A 24,803-nucleotide genomic window follows, 5' to 3' on the forward strand; every position below is an offset into this window, starting at 1 on the left:
TACCTCGCTTCTTGTTTTCTTTTTCTCATTGGTTCATCTTGTGTACAAAATGGCTGCTGCTTTTCTGCGACTGTTGACAAATGTTTGGTCGGCAGCATGTTTACAGCTATTATTTCTTCACTTTCCTGTTGAAATTTTTCACTGAAAATGTCGATACAGTTGAGTTCTATGATGGTAATGCAATAATGTTACTGTGAGTGTCACTGCTCAAGAACTTGATGATACATGAACATCAAATATCTTTATCAAGTTCTCTTAAGACTAAGTTAAGCCTAAGTTACAGAATATATACACTAATATAGTCAAAACAGCCGAATTCATTGGCGATGTTATGTTCGATATCTTGGTTCTAGTATGTTAACCTCTACTAATGTTTACTACAGCAATTTTCAAATATATATTGTTTCAGCAACCCAAACTTAATTTCAAAATACTACCTTTTTTTGTAATACTAATATCACCAGGACTAACTTCCACACAACTGAATTCAGCTGCATACTGTGCATATTTTGAATTTTTTTTTTTCATATAATAAAATTTGTATGACAAATTAAGTGCAATTACTGTACTTAAATAGCTAAACTAGGTTAGGCTTTAGTGCAAATTATTGCATACATTATATGTCTACAGATAATTGAGATATATATATATTAAAATATTCATTGAAAGGTTTTCCCATTGATTATACTAATTAACCTTCGAAACAAGCAACTTCCCTGTAAAAGAACGAATTTTTATATTCATAATTATATAGCAGAATTAATACAAGTTTAATGTATCATTGCATGTTATCACACAAAGCACTCCAGTGGTTAATGAAAATTGTAAGTTGGGAGGGCTTCTAAGAGCAAAAATGTTTAGGTTTACAGAAGTTAACCAATTTTCTATACTTTTTTTTCAATCATAGAAATCAAATAGATTTTTCACATTCAGTTTTACTTCACTGACAACTCTGATCAAGTATTACTTTTCCTCTATCAAAACAAAACTATTGCTTCATAATCAGTTCTTTTAACAATGACTTTGGGGACCTTCTGTAAATCATCTTCAGTAAGGTAATAAATAGTAGACCAGCTGTAGTGGGAGGATCACTTGGTGAGGTAGAACAAAGTACAACTTAACTTGTTAGTACCAATGTTAGTTTTAGTTCCAGAGCCACTGGTGTACTGCAAGGATACAGTACATTTGAAGTGAGGGACCTAGTATACCTAAACTGTAAGAATGCCAAATACCAAGTTAGAAGAAAGTTCCAATGCTTCTTGGTAGTCTTTAGGTTTTCATAAGGTTCTATGAACTGTTCCAGTGGCAGATCCACTTTCCTTGATTTTTCTAGCCCTGAACAATGGGTTTTACAGAAGAAACTTGGTAAGATGAGTGATACCAAATTGAACTTTGATGCTGAACTCTCAGCACGTGCTATTACGAAGCATCTTATGTGAGAGGTGTTAATATGACAGCAGATTTATTTGTTGTACATACAAGAATGTATCAAAGTTCATCTAGAGTTTAACATGGATTTCCACTTTCTTTCTGGGGCTGTTCAGCAGTGGAATGTACTTCTTTGTAGCTGGAAAAGATTCACCAATGTCACTAAGAAGCCCAAACTTGACTAATTTCTTACCATTGAGAACTAATCTTAATTGTTAATGTGTATTTTAGGAGTAAAATGTATAGTGTTTCCAAAGCTGCCATCTTAAGTAATACTATTTCCTATATTCAATGCCAAAAAATCCCTACAAGGTGTATATAGATGGTTATTCGTGATTTGGGACAGCTCAAATATCTGGTCATCTTGATCAAAATAATTCTCAAAGTTGTAGCTACATGGGCTAAAAAACCCGATCCTCCTGTGGTAACTTGGAGTGAGGGCTACAAGATGTTATGCTGCATGGTTGTATTTCCTTTGTTAATTAAGTTTTTAAAGTGGGGAAATACAATTTTGGACCATCCTGTATTTTAGCTAGAGCACTGTTCTCTTTATGAGGTAGTTAACTTTTAGTTTTCATGTGGAAGTATTCATCATTTGAGTTGTGAACTTGCGTATCATATTTTCAGGATCCATAATATTCCATATACAGTGTAACTGATCTTGTACAAAGTGGTTCTTAGGATTTTATATAAGACTATCACAAATGTAAAACTATCGTTGGTAAAATCACTTTTCTGTGAAGTTGTTTTTTAGAATAGCTCATTTTATGATTCAAGTTCTGTTAGTTCTTATTATTGATTTTTGTTGAATAAGCTTGCAGAGGAGTAAACTTTAACTGTTTTTTAGAAATAGTGCTTCATATGTGATTCGTGAACATAAACCTGAACGACATGATATTTTTTTTCTTCCTCATTAGTGGGTTAATTTGTGTACTTAACTGCATTTCAGTGGTATTGAGTGTAGATAAACTTTTTTTGCTCATTCCTGCTATCAGTTTGTCACATCCACGTAGCTAAAGTTTTAGAAACTTTTTATTAGTGACAGACTAAATCTTTTTTATACTTAATGTGTATTTATAAATCTTGTATAATAAAATTACAAAAATGTTTTTTTAAACTTTTCTAAAAAAGTGTTTACATTTTGAAGATTATCTTCTGTGTCGACAATGTGGACATGATATTACTGAAGCCTCGCATCTGAAGAGTATTGCCAGTAGAATAGCTCTTCATCAACGTAATGATACTATTTTAGGAGTTCGAGGAGTTTTGCTTCAACTTTTTAGGAATCCTGCAGGTATGGGGGGTGGGTGGGGAGATATCATGCATTGTTTGAACTTCACAATTTTTAGTTAATCAACATAAGGTTTATTAAGCAAACTAAGTAACAAAAGTAGGTTAATATTGATACTATCTGTACAAAAATGCATAGATATGAATTTTTAAGTATAGTTCCTTGTCTTAGAACTTGAGAAAAAAACATGGTGATTGGTGTTTGGCTCATTGAGGTCATCCTTCACCACAAAAAAAACAAAACAAAAAAACAAGCATTAGAAAACAGTTGTTACTAGTCACCAAATGGTAAATTTATTTAACTTAAAATAGTTTTAATAGTTTGTAGCTCTATTTCATGCTTATTTGCTTAAAACTAGTCTTGTAATGCAGTTGAACTAACAGCATCTTAAATTCTGTTTGATTTCCACTTCAACAAAAAATCTTTCAGTATATTGGCAAATAAGAAATCTTGCTTTTAAAAGAAATGCCTACAGCTGGCATGAAATGGGAAAATTGAACGTTAGTAAGCTCCAACAGTAACGATTTTTCCCAAAAAACATTCATACATGTGTAATATCAGAACTCTTGCTTGGCAAATGGGCAGAGTTTTAAAGATACTATGTAGCCCCGCTCCATTCATTTGTGCAGACCTGAAAAAATTTATTTACCCTTTAAGTTCCAAGAAACTTTAATAAAAGTTTAACATAACAGCAAATTGACAACGTTTTGTCATCATCAGGTACCCAAAAATCTTGTGTGTGTGTGTGTGTATATGTGTATATGTATATATCTTTTATGCCCATTTAATAATTAATAAATATGTATTTTGTACAATTTGTTTACAGGTATTTTAAATATACTTGTCCTACTTTCACTAAAGATTATTTGTTTATAATAAAAATTATCTAAGATTCCTATGTAGTTAAACGTGGATAATGTTTTGTTGTTGTCTTTCTCTAGATTGACACTAAAACTACTTGCCCTACTTCACTTTCTATTTTTGTAGGAAAGGAATTTGAACTTGTAACAGTTTCCAAAGCTGATGTGATTGGTGTTACTGGTGTAAGTTTATATTGTTATTTGTAAATATTTTTTTTGTTTTAAAATATTAATTCTTGTAGTATGAAACATGTTAAGTATATAAAGTAGGAAGTTAAACTTGTTAGCTTGGTAAATGTACCTGCAGATTTTGTTTATCTGCCACACCAAGTAGACTTCAATGAAGCAGTTAGATATTTTTGAGGTACTTTTACAATTGCTTTAATATTTTTTAGCATTTAACAAGTATAAGAAAACTCTTTTCTAAGTGAACATGTACATGAAGAAATGGCATAAGTAAAAGACTCCTGTGTTACGAAATAAGGTTAAGAGTTAGGAAAGTACAGCTAGCTGGTTAAGTGATATTGAGAATTATGAGTTAGTGACTCATGAGTTAAGTTATTTAAAGGAAGAAAACAAATGCTAGCCACAAGTTACAGATGCTGAGTTAATAGTACGGTAAAGGTTACTAAAGTTTATGATGGCATCTCAAATCGATGCTCTGATGAGAGATCTGTTACTTCAGTGTAGTAGTAGTGCAAATAAAAAAGGCAACCGGAGCACTCTCCATTACAGTAAACAGTTGCTTGAGAGTTTTGGTTTTTGTTTTGGATTAGCCCAGGGAGTGACAGATTGACAGAAAGTGTTAGAACTACTTGTGGGTAGTTGGGAATAATATTTGGAAAGTTGAAAGAAAACATGATTTAAAAACTAGTGTCTTGAGCTAAAAATCAGTTCTCTCCAGGAAGAATTGAGATTCTCTCTGGAGTTGGTGATAATTGAAATTATGAATATGAAAGTGTCCTAGCTGCAACAATTTACCAGGTCATCTGTGTTATAAGTAATGAAAGTATTTCTCTTGTAATCGGTTAATGTGGATTTAGATAGATTCTAAAGAAGGGTACGAGTAAAGTAAAGAAACTTGATGTTATATACGAGTTATAATTATCAATGTTGTTAACTTAAACGTGCTCTTTAGTGAAGAGTTAACAAATGATTAAAAAAATGTATTTTATATCAAATTCAAATAAACTTGATCTATTGTGTTGAATATTAGTCTCAGTTTCTTTTAGTCTAACCGTAAATCTTGGAGTTGGCAACTTGCGAGCTTCACTTGCCACTGCAATCCTCAAATAAATAAAGTTAATGTAAATGACAGTATAGTTGAAACTCCAACTACTAGCCCTAAGGGCACTGTCCATTACATCACAGATGGTTGCCTTTAATGCTTACTCCATTGTTTTTGCTACTGAAGCTCTAATTGGACCAAATAATAATGCCTTTTGTAAGTAGGTGTGCTATGATCCCAGTTGCTAATCTCGAGTTGTTTTTAAACCTGTGTCTATATAATAATTAAGATGGAAAGGAAAGAGTGCTGAAGATTACTTAATTTTTTCTTAGTGGTATGAAGACCACACTTGGTTTCCTGGTTACTCTTGGAAAATTGGAATCTGTCCTCGTTGTGGACAGCATGTTGGATGGTAAGTTTGACCCATTGGTTCATTCAATCGTTAAATGTGTATAAAAGTTTATTCTAAATACATTTCCAAAATTCTCTGTAACAAGAAAACATTTTCTAGTTCAGTTTTGAATACTTCCTTCCTGTTCTTGCTAAAGAACACTTGAATATAGTGTAATATGGTATCTTTTTTATAATCAAAAAGGTATATTAAACTCTGAATTTAAATATTTCCCCTTCATATTAACTCGTAACAGTTCAATCTTATGACCAGAATATTTCAATTTCTTAGATTGTGTATTCACTACATACAATTTCATGCAAGTTTATTTTTAAACTCCATAGGTGACAATATATGTCAAACACGCGTTGGAGAAATATCAAGAAATAAATATTATACGTTTCATAGAATATATTGGAATAAATTATTTCAAGAATATAATGAGAAATGGAAACACTATCTAGTAATTATGTTAAATGTTATTAATAGTGAGCCATATCCAGACTTTAAAGTATTTACTTCATGCATCTTATTTTTGGTTTTAAACTTAATTGTACAGAATTAAAAGTGTAATTTTAGTAAGTAATTTTTCAAATGATGCTTTACATGGTTACAACTTTTAGATGTATAACAAAATTAAGATTGTTCTAAGTTTTGTTTTTTCTTCATAAGATCTAAGAATTGCTTTGTTATTTAATCATTTTGTACTGTGTTCAAAATGCCAGTTATTAAAATGGAGGCTGGTAATATGTTGGGCTGAGTAAGTTCTGGTATCTTAACATGTTTCAAGCTGATGCTTAATATTTTAAAAACTTGTTCATGTTTAAAAATAGAAATGGTGCAAAAATAGATTAATTGCAGAGAAACTAGTTTATTTAAAATGGAAATACTCGTAAGGATGTAGATTACTTTAGTTAGTTTACAAACGAATGAATTTGTGTAAAGTCCTTGAACTGCTACATGCCAGGGGGGGAAGTTTAGCTTGGTAATTGTTAGCTATATTTTGGATGATTAACTTTATATAAGTTATCATTGGTTTAATTACTGGTTGTCATAATCAATTAGTTTTAAACTTTACCCATCACACTAAAGGTCAATGACCTTTGTTAAATCCACTTCTCTACACCTAGTGACCTAAATTACCAGTACTGTGGTAAGCAAGCATTAACGATCATGTTTGTGCATGTAGTTGCACTGTAGATGCAAGTTGACTGCAATGTACAACAGTTCTACATGTGGCTTCAATCATTTACATGCTCTCAACTTAACTAAACTTTCTGGTTAAGTAGAAGTATCAGCATTTTCTGTTTGTTGTAGTTAACATAATGCTCTAAAAACTGTTTCTTTCTTCATCTTATAAGCTTAGTTATGTTCAGCTTGGTGATGGCAAAATATCTCAAATCGTATACTTTTTGAATATTTTTAGTTTATCATATTCAAACATAACATTTCTTAATGAATCTATAGTTATTAGATGTAAACAAATCTCAACCAAGAATATAGTTAACAAAAATGGTCCAACCTTTCAAAGTGACTACCTTTATCAGGCTAGGTACTGTGATAAGTCACTGATAAATCTTGTAAAGTTTTCGTGACTTGTATCTAGGAGTGGTGAGTGCTGCAATTATCAAAGGAAATGTGTTAATGAAATTTCCATCAATTTGAAACTTGCTGGATATATAAAAACAAAACAATGTTTTTATTGATGAAGTATTTTTATATTTTTTTTTAAAGCTAAAATTAGATACCATTAGAATGTTTGTACTAAGTTTATATGCAATTTTAAGTATTTTGACTTTGGTCATTAATATCCCTCGGTAATGTTTTATTATCATTATCCTTTTTAGTCATCTTGCCTTTTTTTTCTTCCTACAACAGAAGAGGTTGGCAACTGGCTTATTATATGAAATTTTATTTTCTAGGTTGTTTCAAGAAATTGATAAAGAAGATGACTCGGCCATTGATTTCATAGGACTAATTATGGAAAAATTAATCCACCAGAGCTGTAAGTATTAGTTTTTTTAATGATTAAACAAGGTGTAATTGGTTTTAATAGTTTCTCCACCTTTAAGAACTGGTTAATGAATTTTTTTGTAGTATCTTGGTTCTTCATTTATGTAATATTTTACCCCAGTAGTTTTGAAATAAGTGTTCAGTTTTTTTTTTAATCTTTCTCGACTAACTATCCTAACATTGTTTTTAAACCTTTCTGATATCTGAACAAAAATTTAAAGCTTCAGTGCTAGACCAACTCTACCATCAGACTGTGCTTGTCAAAAAAAAGTAATATGCATCCACACTGGACGTGTCATGGTGTCTGTCCACAACAGACATGAATTGTAAGCAGTTCAAGACTAATAGTTGTTACTTTCACTGTCTTGTATTACAAGAGTTTACTCCATATTTTCACATTGGAGATAACTGTCAGTTTCTATTATTGAAACAACTTGCTGTATTCCCAGCTTAACTTTTTCCAAATCAATTTTTATTTCTTTGATCCTTTTTATTATTGTTACAACAATAGTCAATTTAACAGTGGCATAGTGCTTAATTTACACGTTAAAGTTTTTCAGTTTAACAGTAAATTTAAAACCATGCGTATAAGGATGTCATGATTAGTGTTAGTGGTAAGAAAATCAGTATGCTGACCATAAGTACTTCTGGATTGGAACCACAGAATTAAGCCATTTAAACTCTTCAAAACAACAACAATAAAAAATTATTTTATGTCAGACATCTGAGTATGTCTGATCCAGTTTGTGCTTTGTTCTCGTAATTATTTTACTTTATTCCATAGGAGGGGGGAAACAATTAATTTGTACTTAACTTCTGAAATGTTTTGAAATAGAAACATTGCATTCTAAAAAGGTAAAATATTTAATGTAGAATAATTATTAGAAAGTACTACTTCAATATATTTACACCAAATCAAAACTTGCAAAAATTTAAAATGTGGATACTAGGTCATAAATGTTTTGATAATAATATGCTTTAAGTGCTTTTATTTACTTGTTTAAATGAAAACAACAAATATTTAATTGCATATTCAGTGATGAGGAACCCACTTTGAGACTAATAATGGCTGGAGACTGCTTGAATGTGTAATGAAGAAAAACTTTAAGTTTAACATAACAGCAAATGTACAACGTTTCTACAAGATTTTGTCATCATCAGGTACAAACGTTGTACATTTGCTGTTATGTTAAAGTTACCCATTCAAGCCGTCTCCAGCCATTTTTAATTGCGTATGTTTTCGATGTTGATTTATGGTTTTACAGATGCAGACTCTCTCATCACTGGTCCTCGCAGCCTTCGTAGCAGATAGGTGGTAACTTGAAGTGTAGCTCCAGCATATATCATTCATCAGGTATACTCTAAATTAATACTGTGCAATATGCATGATCAGAGTGTGTGGGCTTACCCACTGTTATGTACCATTTTCATCTAAAGTTTGCTTTGTTTGTTACAATGTGCCTCAAAGTATTTAATAAAACTGTTTTTGTTTTATAACAAGAGTAAATCTTTGAATAATCAATGTAAATGATTTTAACATCACTTTCAGAAGGTTCCAGTAAAAGCTCTAGTGTTCAAGGGATATCTTACTTTCAGTTTCACCTTACCTGATGTAAAAGAGTGAAATTTGTTTTTTCTTCATCTTCCCTCTTCTTGAGAAGTCAAGAAGCATTATTGAGATTCTAAGTTCTATGAGAACTTAGTTTAGAAATGGAGCTTGTCCAGCACAGTTACTCCATTGCTTTTGTTTGTTGTTAAGTGCAAAGCTTGTGGCATCTTGGATATCCTTTATAGAACTGAAAGGTGGCACCAACAATGGTTTATTGTATTTGGAATTACAGGATTGTTAGAGGTGTTATCTACACAAGTGAAATTTATATGCTAAGATTCTAATCTCCTTGAAAGTAATGATGCATATTTTAAAATAAACAAATATTTCTTATACAAACACATTAAACATACAGCCTAACTAAAATATACTGGTCAAATATTTAAAAATAGGTAAATACTTAAACACTGCAATAAACTAGTTGTGTAAGGTACAGAATTCAATTTTTCAACCTATATTCCTTCATGCTACTTACTTTGCTAAACGGAATTATATAGCTTCATTACTAATGAAGATTTGATGAATGTGAAGATGACTTTATATACATATATTCTAATATCTTGGCCTTACGTTGAGTTGCACATTACTTCCTTTGAATCAGTCAGCAGAACATATCATGTAAGTGTGCAATAACAATGTTTGATAAATTTAAGTTCCTTGAATTAACTCTAAGTTCATATAAGCTAACACATTTTATATATCTGATTTAACTTAACCCTATCACTACGGGTATACTTTACTGCACATGACGCAAGGTTTTAGTGTCTTGCATTCAAACTTTTATTAAATTACTTTGTTTGTTATACTGACTAGAAAAGCATAGAATCTTAGCTAATAATCCATATTTTAATATCATACAAGTTTTAACTTTTTAATTCTACAAGGTTATATTTTTCAAAATCCTCAATTTCCCCCACTGTGACCCACATGACTCATTTTCTCATAGCATGTCATCTTCCCTATTTTATCTCCCACCCCTCAAAAAAAGCAACTTAAATTACTCTCTATAATATCGTCATTATTCAAACAAACCATAATTTATAGTTTTCAATTTTGTTTGGTCACAGAGCTATCGTATCCATCCTGCCACGACAACTTGCAACACCCTTTCTTCAGAATTCTTTAATAGTTCTCTTACGTTTAACTATAACCAATAGAAAGTTGAGGTTTTCATCTATCAAGCGATATATTGTACAACTTTGTTCTCATAGGTTAAATGGTAATTTCACTCGAATACTAACATCGTTCCCATGAGAAAGTTAACGACTAGCTTGAACGAATTTGTAACGACTCTTGTCGCATAGTTAGAAAACTAGATAAATTGAGAGGTGAGGGAATTTGTCTACTTTTTGTATGTTATTTTAGTCTATTGTTTGGTGCATTTAATTAAATAAAAATTAAATGCATTACTCATTTGTATTTTTGTTTTTTAAACATTAACACTCTTTGACAAACAACAGCAAGAAAGAAAAAGATTGGATAAGTATTTTATTTCTTGTTTTTGATCTCTATTTTGTCTAATTATAAAATGTAAAAAAATGGGGAGCCTTTTAGCTTAGGTAAGATTATATAAATAATATTATAATGTTTTACAAGGCGAGCAAGTGAGTAGCTTGTAGGTAATATAATTCATTAGCATGACGTGAGCTTCACATTCCCAGAGCGATTTACAACTTGCAATGGCACGGATAGTAGCTTGACTCAGTTCAAAGGTCAATAAAACAAAATAGTTATAAATAGATGTTTATGGGTTACATACTTGGAGCTACTACAATTTGAAGTCATTCTAGAAAGCAATTTGTGTGTGTGGTTACAAGGTCAGTTGTATTTAATGTTTCCATAAGATGAGGAAAAGTATTTTTAATTTTAACATAAAATAAAGATTTGCCCATGAAAATATTGAGTATTTATTTTTGAATAGTCCATGTACAAAGTAACTTATTTAAATATTTAACTAAAAAAAATTATTTTCTGCATGTGAAAGACTGCCAAATTTTGTGAAGATAGACAGACTATATTGAAAGTTAGTAGTATTAAATGAGTACATAGTGGTCATGGGGTTAGTCAAATTAACCAAGCACATGTTGAGAGTTACAGTAAATTCAGAATCAAGATATTTTAACACATTTAAATAAATCTTATTTACTCGGCCATCTGTGTTTACTGTTTTTCACAACCTCCTTAGTAAGTAAGGTTGGTAATGTTTAACACACAGTACTAGTTACTGTATTCAGTTTTCCAGCGGGCTTAAATTCTGTAGCCTGTTACAGAGTTAAAGTTGTTATTAAATGATAACAATGGAAGTATTGTAACTGTTGCATTGATAAACTTTTTATCTTCTATAACTTATTGTAGGAAACCAAGCACTTAAAATGGGAATTCCCATAACACTTTAGTTACAATACTTTACCAAAACCCAGAGTTCACATGGGTATCAAAGCCAGGTAGACCTACCATTGAAAAATGAGTAACTGGGCGATAATTCAATAAACTTAATTTTTACTTCACACACTTGGCCCTCCCATTAATGGCCTAAAATATAAATTACAAGTATGTTTGCAGAATTTTTTTATTCGTGAATAACAAAAGACAACCTTTTCTATTTTATTTTTATTTATTGGAACAACAACATTGCTTACACGGTTAAGTTGTAGTGTCTAAGCTGGTCTGTAACTTAAATGCTACTACAACAATTTCAGCAACTGATTTTCTACAGCACCTCAATGCGTAATCTGATTTGGAAATAGCATAAAATATAATTCTTGTGTGACAAATATGTAACTTAACACTGAGCTATGATTATTTTAAGAATTAAATGTGAAAATGCCAAGATTAACTTCAAAAACACTCGTCATCTTTAGTTTTTGGAAAAAATCATTCTTAAAAGATGGATCAAACTTTTCTTTTTTCAACAAAGTAAATTCAAATCCACATTCTTTACATTAGAAACTTGTGACTTGTTCTAAAGACAATTCTACTTTACTGATGAAATCCCGTAAAATTAAATTTGTAAATTAATACCCAGAATGTCCACAATAAAGTTTCTCACTAATAGTTTAATTTTTTTTTTTAATTCTTAAAAGATACCTAATCTGATCTTTTAATTTTCTCTCATTAGAACAGTGGTTTCCAAACATTTGTTGCTAGGGGTGTTGCAAGAGTTTTACCAAATGAAGAATAACTAAGAACATAAATTCTACAAAAAATAGTGCACGTCACAGCAGGGTGTTGCACAAATAAAGGTAAGTGGGTTATTGTGTCAGTGAGAGAGAAAAAGTTTGGAAACCACTGCATTATAAAATATCTATGGATTTTTTTTTGAAGGACTAATTTTCTAAAAACTTTGAGCAGTATTTATGCCATATACATAAACTTCATCTTCCACCCTTAACTGTTAATTGTTCCTGCTCTAATGCCTGTTCAGGTTACAAGACATCCTGATATTACTATTAATTCTTTAAAATCTCTAAAGGAATATTGTTTTACAACTTGTTCTTGAGTGTGCATTAAGCTTTACAAATAAAAGCTTCATTCTTTACAGCTATATTGGATATAATGCAAACACACAAGTATAACTTAGTCTAAAGTATTAAAAGAAAACAAAAAAGTTTAAAACTTAAAACTAAAAATAAGTGTACTGGAGTTATAGTTGACCTTTTTGTTCTCAGTTGATCAATAGTGAGTGTGTGTGTTTTGTGTATTTCATACCTACACACACTCCTTCATGAAGAATTAACAAGTTGAAAATCTTCAAATTCCATTTATAAAACTGTGTATGTAAGACTTTCTGTGGAAAAGAACCTAATACTTAACCAACAAGCTTTCATAAATTCAAATATTAGTCTTGCATTGAACTAAATCTTTTTTCCATCTCCCAAACTATGTGAAAATTGAAGTTTTTGCTTCTACTTGTATTTCACTCACACATGTTAATTAAATTTCTTTAAGGTTGATATTTCTGCTGGCAGTAGTAATGACCAGCTAGGTCTGTTACTCAAGTCTATGTACAATTTTTAATGGTAGTTTTCTATCTAATGGGTAAATGCTTGTAAAGAAAAACAATTGTACTATACATTTTAGGTGTTGCAGTACCTGATGTGTCTTGTATAACTTTAAATCACCAAACTATAAAAGCATGATCTTATCACTTTATGCTATTAGGTGGTGTTGCCTAAATTTTTTATTTACAGTTCTTTACCTTATAATCAATAAATAATGTTTTATCCCCTCTTAATTTAAAGAAAACCATTAAATTCTATTTTTATTTAACGTTGTCTTTCATCACTTTCTAATGATGATGATGATCTGTCTGCGTCTCGATGATGATGTAATTTCCTTCTTTCCACAAACCTAATGCAATGAAAAAATAAAACTTCTTTTAAGGATATTTTGTTGATTGGTACTTTGCAAATATACTGGTCAGAACGTGTTCAGAGTGTAATGTGGCTATAATTAACACACTAATTAATTTCATGGGAGTTTATTGTTAGTCTTATAATGCAGCCAAAAGGCAGGGTTGTTGGTTGTTTTTTTTGGGGGGGGGACATTAACCACCTACTGATGCATGATAAAATAAAGATATGAAAAGAAAATTTATTGAATGATAAATTATTATTCCCTTATCAAATATTGCATTTTTCAGTCTGTAGTATTTAATAAGACTAATTTTGGTGACTTCAGTAAGCAATAGAAGAACCTTCTTAAGGCCAAGTTATCTTATGCCAAGTGATGCGACTTGTGTATTAACATACGGTCTTACTGTATTACAAGTTAAACCATTATATCTGAACAAGGTATGATTAAGTGTGACATGCATACTTTGACGGCTCTGCCGTTACTAATGTGTGGATTACTGTAGGCATGTATCTCCATAACATTAACATGTAAGAGTAAAATAAAAAACAAAATCCACATTTAATAGCACTCCAAGAATAATCAATATAGTATACAACAAACTTGTATCCCAAAATGTAAAACTGAATTTGCTTTTTTCTAGTAATGATCCAACTATATATCCATACGCCACAATGCTTACCATAGTTAAGTAAACTTTGAACTCTCTCTAGTCTTACTTAAACTGTTTTCTTTAAGGCTGAGTTTTAAAAATTACTCTAGAATCCAGTTATTTTTTAAAGAAAAAAAATTAACTCTCAGAATGAAATGTTCAACTAAAAATTTTTAATGTTCCTTGTTGTGAGATGGGGTTCACCATCATTCTGTCTCTGTTAAAAGAATGCAGTATCATTCAACATGAACTAACATTAATGGTGATAATTTTGACACTATTAGTAGAAGTTGTAGTTGATTCAATATCCACAGCTCTCTCACATTTGCTTTAAACCAATCAAATTTTGCATATTTATGGTAGCCAGATTTTATGCATGAAAAACTGGAACATATCTGTTGCATTGGGAGTACCTGCCTCACAAGCTAACAGAAAATTTTGAAATATCCATAGAGAAGTGGCGAGCTTAGTTTTTAAAACTGTTCCTGGATTATTTTAGGGAAGAATTTCACGTATAAAAGAGAAGTTAAATCTACAGTTAAGCATTTTTAATGCCTGTTGAAACAATATAACACTAAAAACAAAACTGAGTACTGTAGCACCAGTTGAAGATGTTTCCAACCACCATATGTAGTACCCACACCGTTACAGATTCGATAAATAGCCACCCCGTGAGTTGGAACCAAACGGAACATCAATCTGCAGGTGACCCCTTACATGTGCATCACACTTAGATGCTTCTGTTGGCTTCTAGCAATGGAATGCCTTTGATTCTTGTTCATTCACGAGTACTCTGGAGAGAGCTAGGAACACGAGTAGTCCATATTTTAGACAAACTTCCCCTTTTTAAAAACAGGCTCATTTGGGGGGGGGGATTCAGGGACAACAGACTCAAATCCAGGATGACTGGTTACACTAAGCACTTAAAGAAACTTGTTAAATTTCAACTACTCTTAAGTAACTTATCTGAATTAGTGAGACAATAATTTAGATCCTTTCAATTACCTTCTTACAATATTAAATAGTGAACTACCTTTTATAAAGGCTAAAAGTAATATTTATGTTCAAATAATTGTTTTTAACAGTTTTCTGCATTAAAAAAAAAACTTCACTTTTGATAAAATGTCAATGTAATACTTCTCTTGTCACTGTCTATCAACCTCTCACTGAACTTTTTGCTATCAAATCAAGTGTTACGTGCAAGAAAGAAACAAAGTTGTAGCATTACTTATCAATTCCACTTTACATATCATTTAATAGATCTTACAGCTATTCTTAATTATAATTCTAACAAAAAAAGTTCACCTAATGTGTGTATTCGTGTACAACATACTACACTTCAAGATTAAGAGACACCAATGTGACTTCTTATACTAAACACTTGCATTAACAATCATAGGCCTTTTCCTACAGTTATAAATTTTTATTTCATAAAGGTAGTGAAGCATAGCTGGTTATATTGGTCTTGTTAATAATGATTGCCTCCCTGCTCAACTCAAGAATGGTCAGAGAGTAGAATAATTTTTATATGTATTGGACAATTTCAACAGTAATGTTGTTTTTAAATACTAACTGTAATTAATTTTTGAATGATTTTCATTAACAGTGTAAATGCATGCAATTACTTTTTTTATATTGTGTAAGCAACTGCATTGTAAACAGACACTTACCGGGATGAGTAAGAAAAACCTTCTTGCAGTCGTTCCTGGTCTACGTTAAAAGAAAAATGTTTACCGATTTTTAAATAAATTATACATCACATTAAATGAAATTGCAACATTTACAAAAGTTCTACCATACTGACAGTTTGATTAGTAATTTAGCAAACAAGATGTTGAATATAATTAGAACTTTATCTTAAAATATCTTGCAAATTATAAAATATATATAGCTTAGTGTGTGTACTTTCATTATTAAGCAAACTTTTCCTTTCAGATAACCTATCATTAAAAATTTCTTTACAAATTATTATCTACTATAGCAGCTGAGAATAGATTAAGAGCACAAGTTATATTCTTGAAATATCTTGCTTACAAAAAAACCTAGGAGGGGACATGTTAACTTTAATTAAATTATATTCCTTTTATATGTTGACTAATGAGAATATAAAATATATTTGAATTATTAATACCTTGTGATTGGGAACTGAGTGTACAATCCTTGGCACCTTTACACCTTCTGAGCCTGTTTAACTTTTGCTTCATATCTTCTAGTTCAAATAATTCCAAGTTGTGCACTGCATTTCTTAGCTGCATGGTAAAAAAAATTTGGAACCAATAAACAATGTTGGAATGGCTATGAAAACAATTGGTATGTTAGACTTCATCATCATAATAATAATAATAAAAAAAATTGTCAGAGTTCCTTCTAGAATTAAGTTTTATTACTAAAAAAACTTAAAATTGCTTAGCTGCTGACTTGTATAGGTACTTAACTACAAGATCATTATATATTCTTTTTATAATTGTTTTTGAACAAGAAATAGTTACTTCTTTGTAGCTTTAAAAGTTAGTATTTAAACATGTTTTAATTCATTTTGAAAGAAAAATGTTACCAGTGTCTCAGTTGCTAGATGGGTACTACTGATATCTTTGTTAATTATTAGCATCAGACTATGAATTTTTATCTTCTGATAAGAACTTTGAAACAGTTTATTGAAAAATATCCTTATCTAGTAACATCAAAAGTTAACATTTTACATTTAGAGTTGGAAAAAGGGCTGCTTACACTTGACTATAAATATTTCAAAAATAAAAAAACAAATGAGCTTTCTCCATTAACCAATTGGTGAATACAAAGTAATCCATTTAAATTTTTTCTTACATTTTATATTCAAATAAAAAGTCAACAAAGTTTTGTTTCGACGTATGTATGACCAGACTGTATGGGGACTTCTAGATATCTTAGATCAGAAACATGAACTACCTTACTCAAAAGTTGGATCAAAGATGATGGAGAAAGTGCCAAAACTCCTTTCATGATACATATCCTCTATGTAGAGGACTAATCAGAAAGCAGGCACCTGAATGCTGAAATATCTTTGGTTGCTGTGATAGCCAAAGGTGAAGTAGCATATGATGCAACTATTTCAGACTATACTTGGCACATTACCTCAACTTCATTTATAATGTTCCAAATTAGAAAAATATATAATAATATTCAGTTTTTGTCTATCTTGAAAATGGGTGCAAACCTTACAATCTACGTGCATGTGCACTTCATTTCAATGGATGTAATTATACTTTAGTAAAACAACATACTTGTAGCTTATAAAAGTCCTTAAAAAGGCCTAACGTTGGGTCATAGAATAAGTTTATTGATTGATTGTATTTAAGTATGGTAAAGTTTAGCCCTAACTAAATTAAAGCAAAAAGGTACACAAGTTAGTGTTAATTTATCTCGTCAAATATAGGCTGTACATAATAAAGGCTTAACTAATGTTAGGCCTAAGACAAATGGAATTTAAATAGGTTTTGGTGTCTGTGGTTAAAATTCTTTTGTATTGATCTAGAAATCCTGTATTTACAAATTGTTTCAAACTAGCAGAGACCCACAAAACATTTGAGGTTAAAGTAGTATCTTTATTGCAACAGTACTTATTTAATTTAATTAGAGAAGACACTACATCAGAATGAGATGCGTAGTACTTTCATTCTACAAAAACATTACTATAAAGGTTGGAAATCCTTCACCAATACATTAATACTGACAAGTACATTTTGTAGAATTACAAAAAAAAATCTTTATAATTACTGATGAAATCTAAGACAGGGTCCCAAATAACAGAAGTTACATAAGAAAATGAGAACTGAAATACCATGGATCCTGAAACTAATACCATTAATTACTGCTTTTGTCGTTTGTGTTTTACATAGACAAATGAATGATTTCACTTTTTTTTTTTTCCTGGTCAGTTCATATGCTGAGTATTGTAACAGGCAAACACACAATTACTTAATATGATGTCATGGATGTAACCCTATTTGTAAGTAACCAGTAGAAAACGAGTTGGTAATTTGAGAGTTAAGCTGATACGTTCACTGTAAACAATTTGATTTGAAGATAATTTTGAATACGCATGTGACATTAGGTCACATATGCAAAAGCTGAAATAGAAAAATTGCAATCTAGTTTGGTAATTTCTAAAGACACTTAATTTTTGCTAATTTTGCAATATACAAATTTAAACAAAATATAATGTAAAAAGCCTGTAATGTTATGTCTTTAGTTTTGTCAAGGTCAAATGCAAATAATGTGCAGAATCTAGGTTACCCCCAAGATAAAGATTAATATTGAAAATGTCAAAGTGTCTACATTATTCAGCAAATGGGGGTTCTGTTTTTAATTTAATCAGTCTGGTGAATGAATGTTGGGTATCTTGTTCCATTCTTGGGCTAGGGCCATTCCACGTTTCTCCAGGCTGGTAGGTTGCACTGAATGATCTGATACTGCTGCTTAAAGTATGTTCAATAGGATTCGGGTCACGTGAACCTGGTGGCCAGTCAGTTTTCTCGATACTTCACCAGCCTGGCCCTGTATGGTCTTGCAATGTCATCCATTAAAATGAGATCTGGACCTATGGCTCCTTCGTATATAGTCTCACAAAAACATCCAGGATATCATCCCTGTACCTTTCTGAACAATGTACAAGTCTGTATGACCCCAGAGACTGATACCACCCCAAATCATCACTGACTCAGCTCCATACTGGTCATGTTCTATCACATTCACATCTGTGTCTCTCTCTCATTAGGTAATAACCAAACTTCAGTCCAGGCAGTATTTGAACTCGTCTATGAAGAGAACATTTGATCAAAGAGCCTGTGTCCAGTCGAGATGTCCCCTACACTATTGAAGCATTTGTTGGTGTGTCTCTCTCATTGGAACTGAAACTGCTAGTCTTCTTACTTTCAGGCTGGCTACATGGAGTCTGTTTCTCACTGTCTGGGTGGAGACTAAATCAGGAGCATTTCAGAGGTTTCTCTGAAGGCTTGTGGTATCCAAGGTCCAATTTGTACTTGCTGACATAACAAGATATTGGTTATACTGATGTGTTGTTGCCCCTTGCCAACCACCACTATGTCTTCTGTTTCTTGGAAGTAATTCAATGCCCTAGAAACCACACTTTGACAACTCCTAGTGCAGTGGCAACCCTTCTCTGAGACAACCCTTGTTGGAGCATCCCTGTTCCTCTTCAGAGCTTCTGCACACTCAGATGACACCAGTGTGGCATCAAAGTGCACTGAACAAAGCAGTAAAGCTACAGAATGTGTCCTGGAAGGGTCTACAGATGTCTAATTAAAGAACCATGCCATCCCTCCAATACTTTGAAAGTTCCAAGAAAAGGGGGGGGGGGTGACCATGTATTAGAGCCCTGCAAAGCTTTAAGATTCCATTCAATAGCTAGAGCTCTGATTTGATAGTTTTAAATCTACATCACTTCCAGTAAACTTTACAATTTAGCTTTTAATTCACCTATATACAGGAAACTATTTCCTTGTAAGTTCACTTTTCTACCATTGTTCTTAAGATGTTTAAGTACATTATATATTTTGTTCTCAGAAATATTTACTTTTATACTCATTATTAACTGTGTGTAGAAGCACTCTATATATAAATGAAAAAACCATTTTCTATTTGATTCAAAATTGAATCCAGCCTATATACCCTATAATCTAACTGCACAGCCAATTCTATTTAAATATTTCAGGATGATTCTATTCGTGATAAGATTAAAAAAACCTGAATTTACAAAAGTCACTAAACTTTAAACCATACTAAAACTTGGAAATTTTTGAAACATGCGAAATTTTAAAGATATCATTGAAAGATTTGGTAATTATTTACCTTTAAGATAATGAAAATACAGAAAAAAAAGCATCTTTTATGAGAGTAATTTAAAAAAAAATTATGCATCTAACTTGTGAAATCTTTGATCCTCAACTCAGTGTCATCAGATAAGTATATACATACATTAGTCTAGGCAGGTATTGATCTTTGTTTTTAAGACATGTAAAGCAAAGTTGTCTGTCTGTCTGGTGGTTTCATGTGACAAACTGCTGGGAGGAAATGACTGTTTATCTATTTAAACTTAATCTTTGGGGTATCCACTAGAGTTCCTGTACTAAATTGATTCAATCAGATTAATGGTAGCCATTTCAATGCTTACTACATAAAGTCCAATGCCAAAAAAAAGTGATATTTGATCCAGGCAGAGCATGGGGGTACCTTTCTAATTGCTCTTATTCAGTAGAAGCTGTAAGGCAAATGGTGTACAAGCATAACATTGTACCATCTCCTTGAATCAAATTAAATAAATGCTATGCAAGGCATAGATACAGTTGCTAGTGTACAGTATTTACACACACACCACTTTTTATTTATTTATCAATGGTTTAATAGAACCGCACTAGCTGTAAAGGTTGACAACAAATTACAGTGTCCTCAAAACAGTAAAAAGAAGCTAAATAAAAGTTAAAGTTGTACCAGATGTCAAAATTACAAAGGGTGCAATTTGTGAGAACACATGTGGTAGCAGCTCCCAAGTGGCATTGAAAGTACTTAGTCTCTTCAGTTATCCATCCAATGAAAGAAGAAAGATTATTGTACTGATGACTACAAACCAATGATGTATTTGGACCCAGGTTCTCTAGCCCTCAAAGTTCCAAGTCCAACTCTTCATCTGCTTTTCATGGCCAGTTGTTATCCTTTAGTAACAGTTAACATACAACTCTACTACCCCCCAGAGCCACAGCTACAGTACCATGCCTATAACTAGACAGTGGATGTGTAGTTGGACTCGGAACATTACAGTAGTGGTTCCAAACCTTTTTCACTCCATGGACTGAAAGAATCTTGGTAGAAAGATTACGGACTGTTAGAAACATATAGGTTTATACTACAGTATATGATCTATAGTTGTGAAGTCTGCAGAATGTAGAGTTATACATAGGATTGTAAAAACAAGCTTAAATGGATTTATAATTTTTATACTCCTCCAAAATTGTATCTTTTGTAAATTCTCTACAGCTGGTATAATTCTAATTTGTTTCTTAAGGTGAAATTTATTATATCTATCTATTTGGTTTGGATAAATTTAAAGGAGAGGAAATAATTGGCTTTCTATACAAGTTTTGTGTGTGTTTAATCAATGTATATATATATATATACATAATCAATTATTTTCCCAGAAACAGTTTGTCACAACCAAATATCACAAATGCGTAAGATAGCATGCCTTACACCGTGATGCATGCATCATCAGCCTCAGTCTTCATTCAAGAGTTAAGATAAAGTTTATATCAAACATTGCCTCAATCACAGAAATTATTTTCTCACTATAAAGAAAAAAGAATAAAGTTATAAGAATACCTGGTAGGGGTCTGTCCTGAGATCAAAATACATGGTAAAACCAGTTATAAATTCACAGTACAAGAAGTTGTGAGTAGAGTTAATAGTCCTTAAACACCAATATGTATTGTTGTTTGAGTTCTGGCAAAAGCAGAATGGACCATCTGTTGGAGAGAAAAAAATTCTTAAAGCTTCTTCATACCTACTATTTCTCGTTATAATAATAATAATAATAACCTTCCTTGGCATTTAAATTTTTTTTTCAAACAGTAATTGTAAATTCAATGTGCATGAACAGCTGCTATTTTTTTTCAAAATTAATATCTTTAAAAAATAAATCAATATTTCATTTATGATTAAATAGTAAACTCACTAAGTAATAAGATGAAGTGAATGATGTTATTGTTGATCTACTTGTGCTGTTTTTTTTTGTTATAGGTTAAAATGCTTTATAAATTGTTTTAATATAAAACAAGATATTGGTTTCACTTTTGGGAAATATTTCAAAAATGATTTAACATGGTGCACAGACAAACAAATAACAGAACAAGAATGTAGCTTATTTTAAATACTTTTATCTTTATCCTACTAATCTTGAAATTCTCACATGTCCATAATGGGGGTGTTTTCCAGTGGTTGTTATTATGTGTGAAACAATTCATTTTATCAGCATTACAGTCAAATCCTTTGTATTTGGCTTTACGACGATTCTTTTTCTCTTTCTTTTTCAAACGGGCCTCCTTTTTACGTTGACGAGCAAGTTTTCGAGCTTCACGTTGCTCTTGCCTCCATGCCTTCAATCTCTGTTGTTCTCTGGCCCAGGGATATACGATGTTATTAGGATAAGATGGTGATATGAAGTTTTAAATTTGTACACTTAATCTATAGTAAATGTATTTTGTCTTAGTACAAAAGTTACATGAAAAATTATGCAGTTTTATTTCATTACTCTGCTTATCAGAAGTAATCTAGGTATATTGTGGGCTGCCATGATGCATTAACTAACTGAGCATCTTTTTTAATGTGTGAGAAGACAATGTTTAGTTATTCTAAAATCTTCATTAAAGTTTGTGCCAAATGAACAACTACAGAACAACTTAAACTGCTAACATCAATATTATGAAACTCGTTATTTAATACTTTTTACTGTAGACTCAACACCAAAAATAACTATTTTTAATATTTTTTTTATACAGCTTTATCTTTGTCAGTGTGCAAGTTACTGTAGTTCAGATATTACATAGTTAGTTTACGTTTGATCAAAAGTTCTTAATAATTAGTATTATTAATCAGGAAGGTATTAAACTCGACTCAAAGCATAAGACTAACCATATAATGACATATCTGTTAACACAATGCTGTTAAACTTTGCTCTGCAAAAATCAAGGAACACGCAATAAGAAGTACATTTTACTTCATTAAGGCTTTGGATTTAGTATCATCCTACTCTTTAATAAAAAGACCTCTACTGTGTTTTAAGGTTAAACAAGATGTAATAAAGAATTTTAAACTGAAGCTTGAAGACCCAAATATAGACATTAACAGAGAATTTTGTCAAGAAGAACCAATTCTCTTCAATAATATTGTTCAACATGAACTTTTTTAAACGATGGAGACACTGTTGCTATGAAATCACTGGAGAGTGTTGACGGTGTGAGTTAAAAGCTACTTTGATAATCATAATCTCTACTTGAATTTATATTTGAAAAGAAATCGTATACGGTTGATACTTGAAACTGTCAGTGATTATTATTATTACAGACTGGGGAAAAACAAAGATATTTTACAAAAACTCAGTTTTTAATGACCATGGTTTCACTAGTAAAATACATCATCAGGTAAAGACTGAAATGGTTTGTAAATAGGTTTATATATGTAGTTTAGCAAAAGAAACCTTGAGACAAGTGGGGAGGAGCTTAAGTTCATTTGGTCATTTAGAACTTTTTCTGGATTTGTTTTTAGACATTATTTATTTTACCTTTTTCACAGATATGTAAATTTTGCAATTTTTTTCTGGATCAAATTTACATTTAGTTTCAATAAGGTGGGATGTAAAGATTGAGTCCATTTTCCTTAATTTCCAGCTTCTAGAATTTTCTTTTATTCTCGTTTCTATGGAACGTCCTGTTTGACCTATGTAGACACTATTGCAATCTCGACACAATAATTGGTAAACACCACTCTTGCTGTATTTTTTGATTCTGTCTTTGTTATACAACATTTTTCATAGGTTTTTTTGTATAGTAGAAGGCAGGTCTGTAGATTTCTTTGTTCATTGTGTGTTACATATTTTGTAAGAAGATTTTCCATTGTAGCTTATCTTAAGCCTTTTCTTTTGTTGTCATTTGGTACAATATGTAGGTATATTGGTTTTAAGTTTATGGCTTTTAATTTTTGTAAACAATGTGTTAACTAACTTTATTGTATAACCATTGGTGACAGCAGTTTGTTTTGTTATCCTCAGATGACAAGTTGTACAGAGATAAGCTTGTGTAACAAACTATGGAACACGGCAAGTTAGCGAGATATTGGATGTCTTAAAGAAGCATGTATGATGGTGTCACTATAAGTCAAATACTGACATAGATTTGTGAATATTTTGAAGGAATGTATGCCATTATTTAAGTACAAAAGATTAAAGTTTCCATTTTCACCAAATTCTATAGTAAATTTAATAAATTTGTTATGTGAATTTAGAAAAGTTACAAAATTATCAAGTTGATGTTTGGAGCCTGTCCAAACACAAATCGCATCATCAACATATCTGTACCAATGTTTCACATTTTATATCATTTTCATCACTAAATAATTTCTTCTCTAAGTTATTCATGAAAACTTCTGCAAACAAAGGAGAGGGAGGGGACCCACCCCCACTCCTAACTAACCTGTCATTTTTTTTTATACATTTGGTCATTAAATTTGAAGTAGTTCTGTTCTAAGCAAGTGGTTATTAATGTTTTTAAATCCTGGACTTGAACAGTTACTTTTTCCTTATCCATTAAATCACTAACAGTTTATTTACATTCATTAACAGGTATAGAAACTAAATAACTATTTGATCCAGAAAACAAAACAAATTTTACATATCTGTGAAAAAGGTAAGAAACTAGATAGCCTGGAAATTTTAGAAATAAATAGAAGTCCAAACCAACTTAAGCTCCTCCCCACTTGTTTCAAGGTTACTTCCCATTCTTTGGTTAAACTACATATATAAACCTGTTTACAAACCATTTCAGTCTGTACCTAATAATGCCTTTACTGGCAAAACCGTACTAAATGAAGTTTTTGGGAAATGTACAATACATTTTGTTTATTTCCTCAATTCTATAAATGGTACATAAATTTATATAAAGACAAAGGGGTGAAGAAGTTTCCCACTCTCCAGTAAAGATGAATATACAGAACATTCGAAACATTTATGTATTAGCCTTTGGATCTTCTAACTTCTAGGATTGTCAGGAGGAAAAGGCCTGAGGAAGAACAACCACCAAGGGAAAAAGTAGATAAACAAAAAGGTATAGGTTTAGAATACTGTTTATGTATGGCCAGAGATGTCAATTGTGTGTGTGAGAGGGACAATTAAGCCCCCCCCCCCAAAAGGAAGAAAACATGATAATAAAAGCACAAG

General features: G+C 31.4%; 2 protein-coding genes across 2 annotated transcripts in view; one reads left to right on the plus strand and one right to left on the minus strand.

The window, feature by feature from the left end:
- Positions 1 to 28: 28 nt before the first annotated feature.
- LOC106471745 (protein cereblon homolog) lies at positions 29 to 24,803 on the plus strand. Its single transcript, XM_013932367.2, has 7 exons — positions 29 to 174; positions 2,576 to 2,722; positions 3,707 to 3,762; positions 5,140 to 5,219; positions 7,121 to 7,203; positions 8,477 to 8,565; positions 23,640 to 24,803. The coding sequence occupies exons 1-6, from the start codon at positions 81 to 83 to the stop codon at positions 8,521 to 8,523; spliced, it is 507 nt and encodes a 168-aa protein (XP_013787821.1). The 5' UTR covers positions 29 to 80; the 3' UTR covers positions 8,524 to 8,565; positions 23,640 to 24,803.
- The window catches only part of LOC106471742 (putative extracellular sulfatase Sulf-1 homolog), a 37,135-nt gene continuing 23,747 nt past the window's right edge, over positions 11,416 to 24,803 (minus strand). The window contains exons 13-17 of the mRNA XM_013932365.2: positions 21,783 to 21,988; positions 21,197 to 21,339; positions 15,957 to 16,074; positions 15,496 to 15,535; positions 11,416 to 13,170 (exon numbers count right to left, since the gene is read on the minus strand). Coding sequence (XP_013787819.1) covers positions 13,086 to 13,170; positions 15,496 to 15,535; positions 15,957 to 16,074; positions 21,197 to 21,339; positions 21,783 to 21,988 — 592 coding nt within the window. The 3' untranslated portion in view covers positions 11,416 to 13,085. The remainder of the gene's footprint in view (positions 13,171 to 15,495; positions 15,536 to 15,956; positions 16,075 to 21,196; positions 21,340 to 21,782; positions 21,989 to 24,803) is intronic.

The sequence above is a fragment of the Limulus polyphemus genome, unplaced genomic scaffold (genome assembly GCF_000517525.1).
Source record: "Limulus polyphemus unplaced genomic scaffold, Limulus_polyphemus-2.1.2 Scaffold4830, whole genome shotgun sequence".
NCBI lineage: Eukaryota > Metazoa > Arthropoda > Merostomata > Xiphosura > Limulidae > Limulus > Limulus polyphemus.

Excerpts from the sequence above, each read along its gene's own strand:
- LOC106471745 (XM_013932367.2), top strand. The coding sequence starts at position 81 with ATGTTTGGTCGGCAGCATGTTTACAGCTATTATTTCTTCACTTTCCTG. Across the intron at positions 175-2,575 it reads TACAGTTGAGTTCTATGATG|ATTATCTTCTGTGTCGACAA; the intron begins GTAATGCAATAA and ends TACATTTTGAAG. Across the intron at positions 3,763-5,139 it reads ATGTGATTGGTGTTACTGGT|TGGTATGAAGACCACACTTG; the intron begins GTAAGTTTATAT and ends ATTTTTTCTTAG.